Below are 19,853 nucleotides of genomic sequence, written 5' to 3'. Positions count from 1 at the left end.
CACACACGCATGAATACAGACACACACACACACAACACACTTGACCAAGCACACCTCACATACGCACACACACACACACACACACACACACACACACACACACTCACACACACAAATACGCACACTACGCAAACACAAACACACACATGTGTATGCATTTTTTTGTATAATGCATTTCATACAGCAACGACTCAATTTTACTGTACAGGAGTTGATGTATAGTAGTTAGTAACTCGTAAGCATTCGAAATGACAGACACATACACCCTTTGCAGATCTGCTGAAGAAGAACAAGAAGACGGAGGAGGACTTTGCTGAGCTGGATGAGCATAAGGCCCTGAGCGTGCTGCACCACTGGGGGGAGATGGGGGAGTTCTGCCTCACCGCCTACCCATTGGTGCCCGAACACGTGGAGGTCCGCTCCCTCCTCAACCAAGACAAGCCTGGCCTGCCACAGGTGATAATATCCTACGTAGATACTCACACAGACTCACACACCCACACACTACTTGTGCACACATATTTAACATTATCACACACAGAGACACACATACATTCGTACACACACAGGTATGTTACATGCAGCACACACACAAGTGGGAAATATTTCTTTTAACCCATTTTAGCCTGGAGCTGCTCATATACGCTGCTTTCAGGCTCTTGAGATTTGAGGGTTTTTTTTTAAAACAAATGTGGGTATGTTAGAGCTGAATGAACACATTCTAATGCAAAATGAGGGTCCTAGCTTTTAAATGCAACTTATTTAATGTTTTTATGTGCTTCAGAGGCTGAGATATTTAGGTTTTAATAGGCAGAGGGCACCTTTTCCCAAAAAGGGCTTAGGCTAAAATGGGTTAATTAGATCACCTACAATGCTGACACTAAATACTTTTTACACACATATTTTTTTTAGTCTCCATTAGAGATGCAACTGATGTCTTAAAAGCGCTCCAACAACCCTGTGCCCAATAGCAAAATTCAATAGCATTTGCTACGCGTAACAAGCAGTAAATCCATTACTCCTTGTATTCCCCACTGTGCATTTCCCATGCAGACGCGCTCAGTGTTAAATCTCCTTTCCGACCACACCCCATGACACTTCCTGCCACCGGCGCGTCATTGCCAGTGAGTAATGCCCCCATGCTATGGCCCATTTACAGCGGAGGTGGCCCAGGTAGTGCCTGCTGTGATCTCCACTCAGGGGGAACAGCTGCCTGGGGTGATGATGACACTCTTGGTGCTACTCACAGATGTAATGATCCTATAGCCGGGCCTTGCCATCCGTCAAGCTCCATTCAATTCACATTTCCCTCCATGTTGTGTCTGAGTCTTAGAGGAGATTATACTTGTCAGGCAACCGACCTAATCAGCCAATGAGGGAGGGGGTGAATGTTGACACATTAAAAGCCATAAGCAAAAGGGCAAAATCAGACACACATTTCCAACTTCAGCAGAGTTTACCCCTGCCAACCATGGCGTTATGGTAAGAGCAGGCAGCCATGGTCCTGGCCTGTGTACAGCAGAAGTGGCCTGCTTCTGCACTCCACTCTTGGGAACAGGTGCCTGGGGTGATGATGAGACTCATAGTAAATAGTAAATGTAGGGATGACAGTCATGGTACTCACAGATGTAGTGATCCTATACTGCCGTACAAAGGCAAAGTGTAGTAACTGCATACAGTGTCTTGTCGAAATTGAGATGAGACTGAAAATGGTCTACACATTGCACCTCCTTTTTCTGGTGAAAAAGCCTTATGGTTCAAATGTGTCCCATTTTAGAGATGTTGCTAATTTGCAGTAACTACAATAGCCAGCCTAATACCGAGACTTTAAAGGCATTTTCCTCAGTTTCAATGTCCGCTTAGTTACTGCACTTTGTCTATGTGTAGCCGGGCCTTGCCATCCGTGAAGCTCCTGTCAACTCACATTTCCCTCCACGTTGTACCTTTGTCGGGTCTTGGAGAAGATTATTCTTGTTGCCTGACCAATCAGTCATTGAGGGAGGGGGTGAATGTTGACACATTACATACGAGCAGGTTACATGTCAAGACCAAACACAACCTATAGGGCAAAATCAGACACATATTTCCAACTTCAGCAGAGTTCACCCCTCCCAACCATGCCGGGTGGTGTGACCAGGCAACCATACCATGGTCCATTGACAGCAGAAGTGGCTTAGGTAATGCCTGCTGTGATCTCCACTCATGGGAAACAGGTGCCTGGAGTGATGATGAGACTCATAGTAGATAGTAAATGTAGTGATCTGACTAAGGTCAAGGGTTTTAATTCATGGATACATGTTCACTTGATAGAACACCATGACATCCCGCTGTGAGGCGCTATGATAATGATTATTGGGGCAGCTGTAGGCTAATGGTCAGGGAGGTTGTCTGTTGATCAGAGGGATGCAAGTTCGACTATCAAACATACCACCAGGAAGAATGTGTATCCCTACACCTTCTTCCATGTGTGAAGTGCCTTTGAGAAAGCCTCACATTGCTCCAGGGACTGTAAATAAATGTATGTTGCTTTGGATACAAGCATCAGCTAAGTGTGATGTTGTAGTTATGATTATTATTTCCTGTGTTGCATCTTTTCCTGTTGTTTTATCCATTCTTGTTATGTTTTGTTTTTTTTGCGGTTCTGAGGTAAATTCATGGGGGGCATGTTGTTCACTGATTCATTGTTTTGCTCGCTGCTTTTGCATCGTTTTTTTTTAAACGCGTTACAGTTCTTTTACATGACTGAGCCATTTGTCAGACTTAATGGTCTTATTGTTTTATCCCTCCTTGGAATGATGGATGTTCGTGCTGCAAAAGATGCTTTCTTAATGATACATTGCTTGACTGACTCTGTACTTCTTGCTCCCATAATGCCTGCATTCGATGGCAAATCAGCATGAAACACTGACTGTGCGCAGGCAGCAGCAGGTCTCTCCATATCAGTGTAAAAAAAATGGTTCGAGTTTATGCCTTTATTTTAGGTAGGAAGATCATCTTTTCCTGTAGTTGGTATCCAGGCAGTTAGTGCCACCACTGGACCCAGGCAGTGAGTGCCGGCTGCTGGACAATGTCCCTTATGATTAAATTCATTTTCTGTGCCCTCAGAGGAGCCGGGGGACGTGACGATAATGGCATTATCATTTTCTGAAATGTGTGTGTGATTATGGTCCATTAGGCAATTTCCTGAGCAGGAATGAATGAACTTCGGCTGTTGAGGTATTGGAGGAGATGAAATATACTTGTGTGTGTGTGTGTGACGGTGGCTGTAGTGCCTACTTGACATTTAGTGGAGCTATCAGGGTATCAGATACAGTGCCCTCCATAATTATTGGCACCCCTGGTTGAGATGTGTTAAAAGCCTTAAAATAAATTCAGTGTTTATTGCAGAAGAATACTGTCACACTGAAAAATTTAGGAAAATGTAGCCTTCAACTCAAATGAATTGTAGGAAAATAAAAAAAATCCCTGACTAAAAAATAATTCTTTTTCATTAAATCACCTGTTCCACAATTATTGGCACCCTTAACAATTCCCAGGAAATAAATATAATTGAAGCATTTCTGTCATTCTACAGTAGTTTACAAAGTTTACCAGAGTATGTAGGAACATTTAATTAGTAATTCATCACTTCCTGTTTCCCTGGGGTATAAATATGACGTGACACCGAGGCCATTTCTCTTATCCACTCTTAAACATGGGAAAGACAAAGGAACACAGCATACAAGTAAGGCAGATGTGCGTCGACCTTCACAGGTCAGGCAGAGGCTACAAGAAGATTGCCACTCAACTGCAGCTGCCCATATCCACTGTGAGAGGAATAATTACGAAGTTCAAAACAACTGGAACAGTGGTAAACAAGCCTGGACGAGGACCCAAGTTTATTTTGCCACCACGCACAGTGAGGAGGATGGTAAGAGAAATCAAAAGATCTCCAAAGCTCACTGTTACAGAATTACAACAAATGGTAGCATCCTGGGGTCACAAAGTGTCCAAATCAACCATCAGGAGCTGTCTACACGCCAACAAGCTGTTTGGGAGGCATGCACGGAGAAAACCTTTCCCCACCCACAATCATAAACGCAAACGTCTGGAGTTCGCCAAGCGGTATTGGGGCTTCAACTGGGACCGTGTGCTTTGGTCAGATGAGACCAAGATTGAGCTTTTTGGCAACAAACACTCTAAGTGGGTCTGGCGTGCCACGAAAGATGCGCATGCTGAAAAGCACCTCATACCCACTGTGAAGTATGGGGGTGGGTCAGTGATGCTGTGGGGCTGTTTCGCTTCCAAAGGCCCTGGGAACCTTGTTAGGGTGCATGGCATCATGAATGCTTTGAAATACCAGGACATTTTAAATCAAAATCTGTTGCCCTCTGCCCGAAAGCTGAAGATGGGTCGTCACTGGGTCTTTCAGCAGGACAATGACCCTAAACATATGGCCAAATCTACACAGAAATGGTTCACCAGACACAAAATCAAGCTCCTCCCATGGCCATCTCAGTCCCCAGACCTCAACCCCATTGAGAACCTGTGGGGTGAGCTGAAGAGGAGAGTACAGAGGAGAGGACCCAGGTCTCTGGATGATTTAGAGAGATTCTGCAAAGAGGAATGGCTGAAGATCCCTCTTTCTGTCTTTTCCCATCTTGTGAAACATTATAGGAGAAGATTATGTGCTGTTTTGTTGGCAAAAGGGGGTTGTACAAAATATTAACAACAGGGGTGCTAATAATTGTGATACACATTATTTGATGTCAAATAATTATTTCTTTATGTGGGATTTTTTCCCCACTGAATAAATGCACTTGTATTGAAGGTTGGATTTTTCTCTTTTTTTCCATTAAGGTCCCATATTATTTAGAAAAAAATAATAATAATTGGAAGCTAAAAAACACATCTTAACCAGGGGTGCCAATAATAATGGAGGGCACTGTACCTCCAGTCAGTGGTATCAGTGGTTCCCAACATTTATTTTTCTCAAAGCCCCCATTACCTGTGTCCAAGACGTCACACCACCCCCCCACCCAAAATTCTATACATACTAAAATAATTAGTGTCGGATTAAGTGCAGTGTAGGAGTAATTCCAAGGACTTTGGCTGGAGACATCAATCAATACCTCAATGACTTTACATAATTATAATGTATGCAAGTTTAATTTTGGTCATAACGTCATCATAGACACAATTCTATGGACCCCCTGCAATCTCTGGCTCCGCCCTAGGGGGGTCCTGGACCTCAGGTTGGGATCCTTTGGATTAGACTAGCATTATCGAACACTCTGACTGCCTGGCTGCCTGGGACATCACTGCAGGAACACTCCGCTTAAGCAAATTTCTTTTAAGCAGTTCTACGTCGTTTACAAGAAATGTGCTCTGAAAATGTTATTCTGCATGAAGGAAGGATAATATTAAAAACAACACAATTCACCACCATAATGCCAAAACAAGCAAACATGAAATCCAGAAGAGATATGCGTTAATCTTTAGAAAACATGTTGAAAAACAAACTAAGGCTATGGGAACCAGATATGTCTTGTGAACACTGCATGCCTGTCTGTCTGCCTGCCTGCCTGTCTACCTGTCTGTCTGCCTGTCTGTCTGTCTGTCTGTCTGCTGTGGTATGCTGCAGGGCTATGTGCATATGTGGGTGGACATGTTCCCTGTGGATGTGCCCGCTCCACCACCAGTCAACATCAAACCCCGCCTCCCCATCAGGTTAGTGCATTAACACATTCACACTAAAAGCTTTTTATTTTAGCTTGACATGATGATTTCATTTTTTCCATGTGTAAAAGCACAGAAAATACAGTACTACTTGGTTGGATTGCTGATTACTATTGCTCTGGACAGGAATGACATGTCGACTATAGATGTTGATGTTGTTGTGTTGCGTTTCACCTGTAGGGGTTGTGCGTTCAGGGTATTGTATCTGTGTGTGTGTGTGTGTGTGTGTGTGTGTGTGTGTGTGTGTGTGTGTGTGTGTGTGTGTGTGTGTGTGTGTGTGTGTGTGTGTGTGTGTGTGTGTGTGTGGTGCTCATGCATGCATTTGTGTGTGTGTGTGTGTGTGTGTGTGTGTGTGTGTGTGTGTGTGTGTGTGCATGCTCACGCATGCATTTGTGTGTGTGTGTGTGTGTGTGTGTGTGTGTGTGTGTGTGTGTGTGTGTGTGTGTGTGTGTGTGTGTGTGTGTGTGTGTGTGTGTGTGTGTGTGTGTGTGTGTGTGTTTCCTGTCAGCTACGAGCTGAGGGTGATCATCTGGAACACTGATGATGTGGTGCTGGATGATGTCAATCCCTTCACTGGGGAGCCCTCCTCGGACATTTACGTCAAAGGGTGGGTCATCACATCACTCCATAGCCATATATGGCTGTCAGCACAACATGACACACATAATCACACACCTTGTACATGATGTACTGTACACATGCACATGCATATGCACACACACGCACACACACACACACACACACACGCACAAAGATGCAATCTCTATGCATTGTGCAAATCACTGCTCTACAGTGTTGTCAATGCATTAGTTGAACATGTATTATTGCTTTCCATAGATGAATATGTGCTCGTCGAGTTTTTGTTTGTGGATTGGTGTGAGACTGTCTGTTTGCGTGTGTCCACCCTTGTACCGCCACCCTTGCATGTTCGTGCTCACCCTTAAAGGGACACTGTGTGAGATTTTTAGTTGTTTATTTCCAGAATTCATGCTACTTATTCACTAATGTTACCTTTTTCATGAATACTTACCACCACCATCAAATTCAAAATATTCATTATGACTGGAAAAATTGCACTTTTCATACATGAGAAGGGGAATCTTCTCCATGTTCCGCCATTTTGAATTTCCAGAAATAGCCATTTTTAGCTACAAAAATGACTGTACTTGGGCCATACTAAAAGATTAGTTTATTACTTACTAAACTTTCATGAAAAGATAAAAATTGGCAATAGGCAACCCAGTTTCAATGAGCAGCATAGTTATAGTACCTTTTTTGACCATTTCCTGCACAGTGTCCCTTTAAGCAAGGCTCAAACTACAGGACTATTGGCCCGATTCTCAGTTGAAAACCCCCCTTATGACAATCAGTGGAACGTTACCCCCCAAGCACCATAGCAAAGATTTCCTTGTCGCAAATCGTAGAAATCAAACAGTGTTTGATATTTGCGACTGGAAATATGTCGAGCTTTGTCTTGGGTGGTTACGACTAGGTATAAGATTGACAGGTGGGATTCTCTTCTAGTGTGCGGCGCAACCCGACTTCAATGCAAAAAAATCGGGAGTCGTGTAGTTTGAGCCAGGCTTTAGTATTTTGTGTGTGTGTTCACCCCTAGTATTTGTATCCCACCCTGACATCTCCCTACACCTCCATCCATAGCTGAAGTGCAGGTTGAGCAAGGCACTAAGTATGTGGAACCTAAATGTAATGTAACATAACACTGCAATGTAATGCTAGCCCGATTATCATCGACTTTCAAATGTCTTCGAGACTTGGTCTGACGTAGAGCATAACAATTAACGTTTCTCAAACGGCATGGTTGACCCACCTCCCTACTGCTACTGGTCGAGGCCAGAAAAAAAGGCTGTGCCGAACATTTTCTTAGTTTCAATAGAGCGTCTTCGCTTAAACCACGTCACTGCTTTGAACTTGCCTCTACCCAGGGCCGTTGGAGCTGCTCAAAGTTGATTGATTAGCGACAAAATGGGTTCCCCGGAGCTCAGAAAGTACTTGCATTGCTCTTGACCTGACCAGTGGTAACGCCGAAGATGTTGCGTCACTAGGAGGGCACGGCCTGATTAGCCTCATAGTGCATGCCATACCACCAGTGGCACGCTGTAATAGTTATTGAAAGATTAATTTGCATAGTATTACTCTACTGTGACAGGCCTCAAGTAATGCACTATGACTCGGTCATGTCCATGCTGGTAACGTCAAATTTATAGCGCTGTGTTTTAACGGGTTAATGTAATGCGCCATTTCCTGGATCACAGGTGGATCAAAGGTCTGGAGCACGAGAAGCAGGAGACGGACGTGCACTTCAACTCCATGACGGGCGAGGGCAACTTCAACTGGCGCTTTGTCTTCCACCTGGACTACCTGCCCACGGAGAAGGAGATCACCTACAAGAGGAAGGAGTCCCTCTTCTCCCTGGAGGAGTCCGAGTTCAGGCAGCCGCCCGTGCTGGTGCTGCAGGTCTGGGACTACGACCGCATCGCCGCTAACGACTTCTTAGGTGAGAACTCTACTCTGCTCTACTACTCAACTCTACTCTACTCTACTACTCCACTCTGTTCTATTCTACGACCGTATCGCCGCCAATTACTTCTTAGGTGAGAACTGGACATCTGGGGTTCTACTCTACTCTACTACTCCACTCCACTGTAGTCTAGTCTACTCTACTCTACTCTATTTTACTGTACTCTACTGTACTACTCCACTCGACTCTACTCTACTGTACGACTGCATCGCCGCTAATGTCTTCTTAGGTGAGAACTGGATTTCTAGGGTTCTACTCTACTTCTCCACTCCACTCTACTCTATTCTACTCTACTCTACTACTCCACTATATTCTACTCTACTCTACTACTCCACTCTACTTTACTCTACCCTGCTCTACTACTACACTACTCTACTACTACACTGCTCTATTCTACTCTACTCTACTACTCTAGTCTACTCTGCTTCACTCTACTCTACTCTACTCAACTACTCCACTCTACTCTATGTTACTCTACTCTACTCTACTGTACTCCACTCTACTTTACGACCGCATCGCCGCCAATGAGGGGCTTAGATGAGAACTGGACATCTAGGGGTCTACTCTACTCTACTACTCTACTCTACTCTATTCTACTGTACTCTACTACTCTACTCTACTCTATTCTACTCTACACTACTCTATTCTACTCTACTCTACTACTCCACTCTACTCTATTCTACTCTATGACCGCATCGCCGGCAATTACTTCTTAGGTGAGAACTTGATTTCTAGGGTTCTACTTTACTCTACTACTCAACTCTATTCTAGTCTACTCTACTCTACTCTACTACTCCACTCCACTCCACTCTACTCTACGACCGCATCACCGCTAATGACTTCATAGGTGAGAACTGGATTTCCAGGGTTCTACTCTAGTCTACTACTCCACTCTACTCTACTCTTCTCTACTCTACTCTACTCTACTGCTCCACTCTACTCTATTTTACTCTACTCTAATACTCCACTCGACTCTATTCTCTTCTACGACTGCATCTCCACCAATGACTTCTTCGGTGAAAACTGGATTTCTAGGGTTCTACTCCACTCTTCTACTCTACTCTACTACTCCACTCCACTCTGTTCTACTCTACTCTACTACTCCACTCTACTCTATTCTACTCTACGACCGCATCGCTGCCAATGACTTCTTAGGTGAGAACTGTAGTAGAGTAGAACTCTTGGGTTCTACTCTACTAATCCACTCTACTCTACTCAACTCTATTCTACAGTACTTTACTACTCCACTCTGTTCTACTCTACTCTACTCTACTCTACTCCACTCTACTCTACTCTACTCTACGACCGCATCGCCGTCAATGACTTCTTAGGTGAGAACTGGATTTCTAGGCTTGTACTCCACTCTACTACTCCACTCTACTCTACTCTATTCCACTACTCTACTCTACTCTACTCTACTCTACTCTACTCTACTCAACTCTACTCTACTCTACTCTACTCTATGACCGCATCGCCGCTAATGACTTCATAGGTGAGAACTGGACATCAAGGGTTCTACTCTACTCTACTACTCCACTCCACTCTACGCTACTCTACTCTACTCTACTCTATTTTACTCTACTCTACTCTACTCTACTACTCCACTGTACTCTGTTTTACTCTACTGTACTCTGCTACGCCACTCTTCTCTTTTCTTCTCTATGACCGCATCACTGCGGATGACTTCTTAGTCGAGAACTTCTCTACTCTACATCTCCACTCTATTCTACTCTATGACCGCATAGCAGCGCCAATAACTTCGTAGGTGAGAATGCCCCTCTGAGGTTGGATTTTAATTCTACTGGCTTTACAACTGCAAGGCATCAAAAACAGCCAATTACTACTGTGTGAGAAATTATTCAAGTTAGGGGTCTTATATATTTACTGTACCTATCAGCACATGGATTCATAAGTGTGAACTTTTTTTAGACTGAATTTAGTTATATTTAAACTAGAGATGCACCGAATCCTGATTTTTAGGATCCTCCCGGATCCGGAACTGGATCCTACGAAAGGGTTGAAACACATAGCCTACTCGCACACGTGGGCCCTTTTTATTACGTTGGCTCAAACTATTTTTTAGACTCATTGGCTTACTGCCACACTGCCTGCAACGGCCGCTTCCAAAGGGCTCACTCCATGCAACGATTGGGGTTGTGAAAGACTGACTGAAAAGCCTAGGCTACGTAAAAACTAGAGATGCACCAGATCCTGATTTTTAGGTAACTGCCGGATACCGGATCCACTGTTTAAGATCCTTCCGGACCTGGATCCAGTGAAAAACCCTATTATCCTGCCGGATCCGGAACCGGATCTTGGATCCGGTGCATCTCTAATTTAAACCATATTTAAGTTCATCTCCGAACTGTAAAACTCATTTCTCAGTTAAAAGCTGCAAATCTTGGTAGAGGTTTGCAAACAGTTTCAATGATTCATGATGCACAGAGCATCTATGACACCGCCACCAGTCAAGCTCCCTGTTTATCATGATCTGTTTACGGAAATATGGAAATTGGGCCATTAAGTTGAGGAAGATGCAATATTCGATTTGTCACCCAGAGCCGGTTTTACCAATTAGCAGACAAGGCAGTTGCCTAGGGCCCCACCAAATTTGCCAATAATAGGGCCCCCCCCCAACTGTCAGTCTCACCATGGTTAGTACCAGCGCAAGCAATTCTAAAAGGCCCCATATCTATATTTTGCCTAAGGCTCCCAAGTGCATAGAACTGCTGCTGGTGTCACCCATAGTACGTAAAAAGGCAGGCGACCCACTAATAGGACACTTACTTCTCCTCCGATGGTTTCAGGCCATCTGAAGAGGGACTCAGAGTCAGAGAAGCTCTTGACTTGAGAATGTGGAGCGGAAGGACAGGCTTTCATCGTACAGAGCAGATCAGATCCTTTAGCTACAGCTCTCTCCTCTCCTCACATGCTCCCACGGCCTCCACACTTAACATTCAGGGCAGGGTTCCAGAGTTGAGAGATAGAGAGAGAGAGAGAGAGAGAGAGAGAGAGAGACAGAGACAGAGACAGAGACAGAGACAGAGTCAAGTGCAAGCCAGTGGCCATTGAGAGAGAGATCTGTGGGATATCAATCAGAAATTCCCCCCTTTGGCGCTTCTAAATCCTCTGCAGTTGTGAAATGACATTTCCATTTCCATTTATCCATTTGGACCAGTCATTGTTATTCAAATCAACATAGCATTTCCGCCTGGGATGTGCCATCAGTATCCTGTCACAGTCGATATCAGGGTATACAGTACATACCGTAGCTGCTAGCTCTCGCAGCTGTACAGAGGACATTCATGGTTTCACAAAAATGACACCAGCCATATCTGCCAAGACAGACAACAGCAGTATCCTTCAAAAACTCCTTGTACATGTCAGGTATTTTCATTTGGTAATTTCTGATCATGGCAGATACTAAGATCGGTTTGCTTTTGTACTTGAATGAACTAAATATGCTCATTTCATCATTGCTAATTAAATTCTGATTAAACGTTACCATTTCTCTCTTGAGGTGCTATTCAAGCTAAGTCTTTTACACAGCAGTGGTATAGATCTGCTGTGTTATAGAGTGGTGTATCTTTCTTCAGGGTCATGTCAATGGTATAGATTTCTTTGAGACACCCGAGGAAGAACTGTTCTCTATCCAATCTACCCATCGCAGAAAAAAAAACATCCAGCAAAGAATTGGTTAACAGAATACCTTGCAGAACGCCCAATCATTTGGACAGTATAATTCAATTAAAAATATTCAAAGAATATGGAATCCGTATTAGACAAATAAAATTACTCATATTGCTACAAACTTCCCACTCATCTAATGTTAACATTTTATGAAGCCATTTAAATCATCTTTACATAATATGTCCTAAGCACTGGGTACCCGTAATGAAATCTGGAAAACATCTAGCCGGCCAGTGGTACATACGTGTAGCAGTGTGGTGCAAATTCCTTGTGAATATGACAATGCCTATTGCTGGCAGAGGCAAGTCCAGGGGCCCTTATGCATCCAGTTCTCAGAGGTGACAGGCTGTGGATAACTGGTCTGGCACTCTCCTCCGCCTGCTCCACACAATACATTTTGCAGTGTTAAATCAACATGTAGGGTGCTGAATTAAACCCTTACAGTGCCGGTCCTCCTCTCTGAATGTTGACCATTTTTGTGTTACCCTACACTGGTCTCCTCTCATCTCCTCTCCTCTCCTCTCCCCTTCCCAGGCTCCATCGAGCTGCGTCTCAACGACATGGTGCGCGCCGCCAAGTCCTCGGAGCAGTGCAGCGTGAAGATGGCCAAGGACAAGGCCACGCCGCGCTTCTCCATCTTCCGCAGCAAGAGGATGAAGGGATGGTGGCCGCTCATCAAGCTGAAGAGCCAGGAGGACATCGAGAGGGAAGAGAGGGAGGCCGAGGAGGAGAGGAAGAAGAAGAAGAAGAAAAAGAAGAAGGGGAGTAAGCGCAACAAAATGAAGCCGGAGGATCTCCAGTTTGTGGACAGCGGCGGGAACACCTTCCTGCTCATGGTACTGTACCAGCACAGTAAAAATAGCAGTGTTAATTCAACACTGTTTTGAGGATGTATGGTTCATTTCATTAGTGTTTATTCAAATAGTGTGAATCAATTGGGACCATACACATGTATTCACAGCAGGGCTCTAAATTATATAATAATGTATATTATATATTATTATTATATAATAACATAATAATGAAATTTCAGTTTGGCTGGTAGAAAAAAATAACTTATTAGTCACTTTGACCCATTAATGAGTGTGTGTTTGGCTTGTGAGATTTACATCTACAACCCATTTTGGCTGGTGACGAAAAAAGTTAATTTAGATCCCTGATACTCAGAACAGACTTAGCACTTCAAATTTTTAATAGGAACCTGCTCAGTCATTAATTCATTCACTCACTCATTTATCCATTAATTCAGTCATTTATTCTGACACTTGCATACAGATAAAATCGAAGGGCTACACCATATCTAAGCTTGTCGCACCAGCAGTACCTTAAGTATTCAAAACCAATGACGTCAGTGTACAGAACTATGTACCTTCCAAGACACAATAGGTATAATTTTGTAACCCCAGATTATATGAAAAAGTCGGCACATAATAGATCTGCAACAAGGTACTGCTGGTGAGCCAAGTTTATAAATGTACCAAGGAGTACCTCCTGCACACAATTACCTTCACTTTTTGTGCTAAAGAATACAATGCACCCTGGGGATTGCAGGCTATACGTAATGATAGTCTCATTGGTGTGGGTATTTTTCTGTCATTCTTTCAGGGAAAAGTGGAGGCAGAGTTTCAGCTAGTTACCCTGGAGGACGCTGAGAAGAACCCTGTGGGCAAAGCTCGCAAGGAGCCGGAGCCACTTGAGAAGCCAAAGTAAGGCCCACACCCACACCCACAACCCCTCAAGCCCAAACCCCAATGCCTGGAACCCAGAGCCCAGAGCCCAGAGCTCCAGCCACGCCTGCCTTTTAAACTCAGCTGTTCTCTGTCAGGGCAGGAGTCATATTGTATACCTGACAACAGAGTACATACTGCAGTTACTACAGTATGCTGAGCAAATTGCTTAGTTTGATATACATGTAACTAGAATTTTGAGCTGGCAAACATATTATATAATTTGGTGGCACGAACGTATCTATTCAGTTTCAATGCTTGGTAGTGATTGAATAATACCTTTCGAAAGCAAAATACCATAAATGTGTATGACACTGATAAACAGCTATCTGCTTGCATGTACTGTATTATTTTGTTAAAAAAAGATTGATTCATCATTTATTGTTCCAAAAATGACAATATCTCCTTTGTGCCTAAAATTGAATTTCTCTCTGCCTTTGTCCTTCACATGGCTGCATAGATATCAATATTCATGTCATTTCCTTCCAGGACTATCAGAATTAGGAAATAATAATAATAATAATAATAATAATAATAATAATCCACTCCTCCTGTCTGTGTCTCTTCTCAGCCGGCCCAAGACATCGTTCAACTGGTTTGTGAACCCCATGAAGACCTTTGTGTTCTTCATCTGGAAGAAGTATAAGAAGTACATCATCGCTCTTGTCATCCTGGCCATTCTTGCCCTCTTCCTCTTCCTCATCCTCTACACCCTCCCCACACACATCAGCCAACTCATCGTCAGTGGATGATGATGATGTTGAGAGAGAGAGAGAGAGAGAGAGAGAGAGAGAGAGAGAGAGAGAGAGAGAGAGAGAGAGAATAAGAACAAATGTAGAAAAAAAAATGTTTTGTTTCCAAATGACTACAGTTGGCAAACTGCTGACAAAGCAATAATCATTGCCATTTACAGTAGAATGTCACAGCTAATAGATAAAGATAATATATTTATATTCACCCAGCAGTTTTGTTGAATAATAACCATTTGCACTATATCCTTATACAATACTCACAATGTACATTTATATTCTCTATATTTACTTTGATTAAATTATCAAATCATATTTACGCTGCTTGCCCAGGTGTCGTTATTTGGTTTTAAAATGCTGAATGGTTTGGTGAGTTCAGGGGGGAAACTGCATCAAGAGTATGTTTTCTACAGGACTGTAAAGCACTCACTGTCTTGCACCTAGATGTGAAAAAGAATCATCATGACAATGTATCGCAATACTTATTTTCACGATATACTGCATCAATTCATGGCAATGTATCATGATACTTATTTTCCCAATATACTGCAGGATTCCTGAAATCAAAATTGATTATTTGATAATAATGAAAAGGTAAAAAAAACATTGTGTGTGGAATGTGCCACTGATTCATGGTGGCACTGATTCATTAGGTAATATTTCTATTGTACCAGATAAATTATGAATGCTACACAGTAACCTGCAGGTAAACTGTATTTTTACACATTTACTGAAGTAAATATTGCAATGTATTGCAGTAGTACATTAATCGCAATGCATCATGATAGAATTGTGGCTGGCATGTGTATCGTGTGATGTGCATTGAATTGTGAACCCTTTCCCATTACCCACCCCTACTTGCACCACTCTACTCAAGCATGGTCTCTGTCTCTGTGCACCAGTATGATTCACTGTCACCCTAACCTCTGAAAAGCCACGGCTAGAAAAGAATGACTTCACTAGTCTTGAACTGGGCTCTAAAAAAGATACATATTTCCATGCAAGCGGCACTATTGTTTTTATATCCATTCATCCAGGCTTTTTACTGAAATGTAGGTGTGAAGTGTAGAGACAGAATTTCAGGGCCGCTGACAGCGTTGGCCGGGCCTGGGACAAAGTCATCTGGAAGGCCTTCCCCTCTCAGTACATACAATGAGGACCTAGTTCTGCCCCCCCCCCCCCTTTTTTTTCCTTTCCCTGGGCCCTAGACAACTGACCTGTTTGTCCACCGCTGTCTGCTTCCCTGGATGTGATTTTGTATGAATCACAGCCGCAAAGTGCCACACCATGCGTCATATCCATTATTCCTCATGCTGTCCACTTGAACTCAGAGGCACTTAGCCTGTGCTGCTGAACATCAGCGAGCACAATAGAAAAGAAGCGGTGGGGGGAAACATCAGCCATGTACAATAGCTGTTTAACACATGGGACATGAGGCCTGTAATGGTTGTCGGGAAGAACTGTGTTTGGTCCAAACAAAAAGGAATACCCAATATTGGCCTGGTTTCCATGGCAATGTCATCCCTGCCAAAAATAATGTCACAGTATATTGTGGTGTGAACATCTTATTGGATTTTGCCTATTACTAGTAGGGAGTGCAATGGTGGTGATTCCCCTGTAACAAAGGCCTATTCAAATGTTCAATTCACTAAATGTAATTGAATTGAACCAAAGTCAATGCTATAGTGCCTATGCTCTTAAAGGTGCAAGCCTTAAAGGACCAGTTCAGTCAATTTCAATATGCTGTTGTATTGCTCACGCTACCCTTAACTTGTCACTATCCGGTGATGCCACATTTGTCGGCTAAGCCCTTTCTGAGATATGAGCTATTCTAATGGGGGCAGCGTTTGTTTAAAAAAAAAATTAAATGAACATAGGCCTACTCCAAATATTTTCCCAAAAGTTACCGCTGTTTGCTAGTTGTCTGCTGATGGTGTATAACCTTCCGGATGTTTTTGGGGATAAATAAAAATGTTTTTTTTTTTTTTAAATGTAAACAAAGCACTGCCCCTATTACATTGACCAAGATCTCGGAAGGGAAAAAAAACCTCAGGTACTGACAAGTCCAGGGTAGTGTGAGCATTACAACTGCATGTTTAAATTGACTGAACTGGTCCTTTAAGTAAAGTACATATCAGTCAGTACGTTTGGCCTTTATTCTAGGCCTTTTTTGTTTAATTTCTTCATGTAAACTCTCAAAATATGACATTGGCGGGAGCTATGGCATACTGTGTTAGTGCATCATATCAGACAAGCTAGCCATGATAGCCCAGGTTCAAATCTGACATTGGCTGTGTAAAAGACCTGGGTGTAAGCCATGCACTTCTAGATGAAACGATTTTATGACATTCATGGATAATTCCAGATTCAGTGACTGTTGAACTCTTTTACCACTGATACTATGTCATCAGTGAATACCATGCATTTCAAGGTGTTCACTTGATTTTGCTTACTGTAAATGGATCCATAATATAGACAGATTAATAGATTTCACTCACTTTGCTCCATCCAACACAATCAAAGAAGTGCTATAACTAAAGCGGTTGTGTTTTTATGTGTCTCCTTCGGCCTGCTCAGAGACTGGATTTTAGTGTCTGGATTTAGTAGTAGAGCAGAGTACTTTTATTAATCCCGAAGGAAATTAGGGTGCCTGTCAGTTTACACAAATACACAAATACAAAACATAGGCCTAATAATAGATAGCCTATTGTCGTACATTGCAGTAAACATATAGCACACACTTGAGTACAGCAATCAGCCTTACAGCAGTTCACATACACATACACATACACACGCGTGCTGTCTCTCACTCACACACACAGACAGACACACACACACGCACAAGGTTAACGTCCTGGTAGGGTAACACACACAAGCACAAAAAATTGATGCTGTGCTGGCCCAGTTTTAGTCTAGCCGAGGCTGTGTCAGAAATATGCATTGTCCTGGGGGATGTCTGGGCGCTGCACAGGGCAGATTGAAGTCTGAAGTCTCAGAATGGCTTGTTTGAGTGGGTTGGCTTATTCCTCCAGCTATATCTCTCACAATCAGGGCTGCTGGCAGCTTTGTCTGGGGCCGGGACGAAGTCATCTGTAAGCCCACCCCCCTTCAATACATGCAATCAGGGGGGTTAATCAACTTTTTTCATCACTAGCCAACATGGCTAGTAGATATCAATCTTACTGGCTAAACATTACACTGACTACCAGTCAAAGTGGCAACTGCCAGGGAGTTTTCTTTTCTACCAGCCATTTACACCAGCATTTGGCCGGTTTACGGGTGTGAATTTAGAACACTGCATGAAATGTAACGAGGACCCGATTTTGGGCACTCTGTCTCCCTGGGCCCGGGACAACTGGGGGAGGGTGGCAAACGGGTACGTTCTCCCGGGCCCAGGAAGGGAAGGGGTTGAGTTGAGTTCTCATTACATTGTATGTATTGCGTGGGGCCCCCCTTTTCAGATGACTCTGTCCTGGCCCTGGCCAATGGCGTCAGCGGCCCTGCCCCCCTGCTCACCATTGTCCATCATTGTGTACGTGCGTACAGACAGACAGACTACCACTTGGCCCATTGTGGTGCGTCAGCTGAGCCTACTGAGTACAGCACCTGCAGGCTACGGCTGACAGAGGGGCAGGCTGCAACTCAATGCAACATGACAATCAATGCCACTCAATGGGCCTCAGCCCAGACAACAGGGAACAATGCCAAATGAAAAATGATATAGGATGTACTCAATTTAAATTATGTACATTACCTCTACATAGATAGAGTAATTATATCACCATTAAATGAAACCTTGACTCAGCCATCTGTCTTGGAAACTCAGCAGTGTTTGAACAAAGGGATATTTTGGTCTTCAAAAGACCTCATCAGATTCTCATGATTGCATTGTGTAGGATTTCTTTTTCTCAAGTGCTTCATACGTAGTGGCACAGAGGTCAGTTAATCTTATTTTTGAAAATAGACCAAAAATGTAGGCTGCTCTTCAGTGGGGTCCATGAAGCAGACAGACACACCCTCAACGTTTTGTACCCTCACAGAATCTCCAGGCAACACCATGGCAACCTGCCACCTTTACAGGAAAGGGCACACTATTATATGTTCTGGCTTGCATGGGAGCTCTATAGGGCACTGCCACATATTTGCTGTTAAAGGCCAGGTCGCCAACGAGGGCTCTGTCTTTCATATGGTTACACATCTGAGGTGCTGCGCTGGTAAAGTCATCCTGTTGATTTTTTAATTGCTGAAAGTATGCTATCATTTTGTTTGTGCGTGCTCTAGGCCAGGGGTTCCTAAACTTAACCATGACAAGGCCCCCCAGATACCGGTAGATTCCAGCCAAGGCCCCCCTGACAAGGGCCGTGACACAGCATTTTTTCCGCACACCCGATTTCACAAGTCGACGAAGTTGGTGCATTCCTAAACCCATTCAAGTACTACAGAGAACATAATAGCCTACATTGTGAAGATCGTTTATCTTATATTTGGTTTTTGTTGGCTTCTTAAGTTATTCAATGTATTAAATTATTAATGTTATTTTGCTATATTTTTCCTGCCAACCTGCCATGCCCCCCCTGTAGCTATAGCTATGTGATGTGTCCATATTTTTCATATTTTTCACGGGATGTGTGTCCATGTTTCATGTGGTGTGTCCATATTTCACTACGGGCGTGTGAACCCTTTTTACTGTCCTTTGAGCAGCTGCATCTGAAGCATCTCTGCCAGCCAGATGTAATCTGTTGTAGGCCTACTGGTTCCACGGTGCTTGTCAGTCAGTCACTTCAGAGATCCCTGTTGCCACATCATTTGAGCAGAGTATAGTCAAGTTAACTAAGTGAAGCCCTGGCCAACCTCAGCTACATGCCAGACGACTGCAGCGGTTGTGGTGGCTGAACACGCCCGTTATGGGAGAGAGCTCCAGCAGCTTGGGAATTTTCAGCCCAAGTCACATGGCGCGCAGTGGGGCAGAGAGAGAGATGGAAGCCAGTGCCCATTGGGCCCTTGGCTGATGGAGTGAAAAGCTAATGGGACGTGACAGCGCCTGGATAGGTGTCTTCCGGACCCTTGAAGATGGCATGTAGCATAGGCATAGGAGGAAAAAAAATCCCAGTGTCTCAACACGACAGACCACGTCCAAAGACCTAAGGCGTAAAAAGAAGGGGAAAACGTGCATTACACCCTTGCGTTTTCTACACGCCTAATGATGAATTATGACCTATTAGAGCAATCTTGTCAATAATTTGATTAGTATGATGGTCACAATAATCGCATTATCCCAGCACTACACCTGCCATCAAGTGGGGAAGTGTGCAGACTGAAGTTGTGTGGGTTCTCTCTCAGCCACACGTCAAACGCAAGTGTGTAGGGGCGGACACTATCATGCATGCGCGCCGCTATGCGCGCCACCGTCACTGCTAGTGGTGAGAGCGT

General features: G+C 43.6%; 1 protein-coding gene across 1 annotated transcript in view; it reads left to right on the top strand.

Annotated features, from left to right (window-relative positions):
* Positions 1-14,704, top strand: part of fer1l4 (fer-1 like family member 4) — a 69,980-nt gene extending 55,276 nt beyond the window's left edge. Inside the window, exons 40-46 of the mRNA XM_063215559.1 lie at positions 275-456; positions 5,624-5,709; positions 6,227-6,325; positions 7,992-8,233; positions 12,482-12,783; positions 13,553-13,653; positions 14,246-14,704. Of these exons, the coding sequence (XP_063071629.1) occupies positions 275-456; positions 5,624-5,709; positions 6,227-6,325; positions 7,992-8,233; positions 12,482-12,783; positions 13,553-13,653; positions 14,246-14,426 (1,193 nt within the window). The 3' untranslated portion in view covers positions 14,427-14,704. The remainder of the gene's footprint in view (positions 1-274; positions 457-5,623; positions 5,710-6,226; positions 6,326-7,991; positions 8,234-12,481; positions 12,784-13,552; positions 13,654-14,245) is intronic.
* The last annotated feature ends 5,149 nt before the right edge of the window (positions 14,705-19,853 follow it).

This window comes from Engraulis encrasicolus, chromosome 14 (genome assembly GCF_034702125.1).
Source record: "Engraulis encrasicolus isolate BLACKSEA-1 chromosome 14, IST_EnEncr_1.0, whole genome shotgun sequence".
Lineage (NCBI taxonomy): Eukaryota > Metazoa > Chordata > Actinopteri > Clupeiformes > Engraulidae > Engraulis > Engraulis encrasicolus.
Note: the sequence above shows the minus strand (reverse complement) of the source record. Positions and strands in the feature narration are given on the sequence as shown.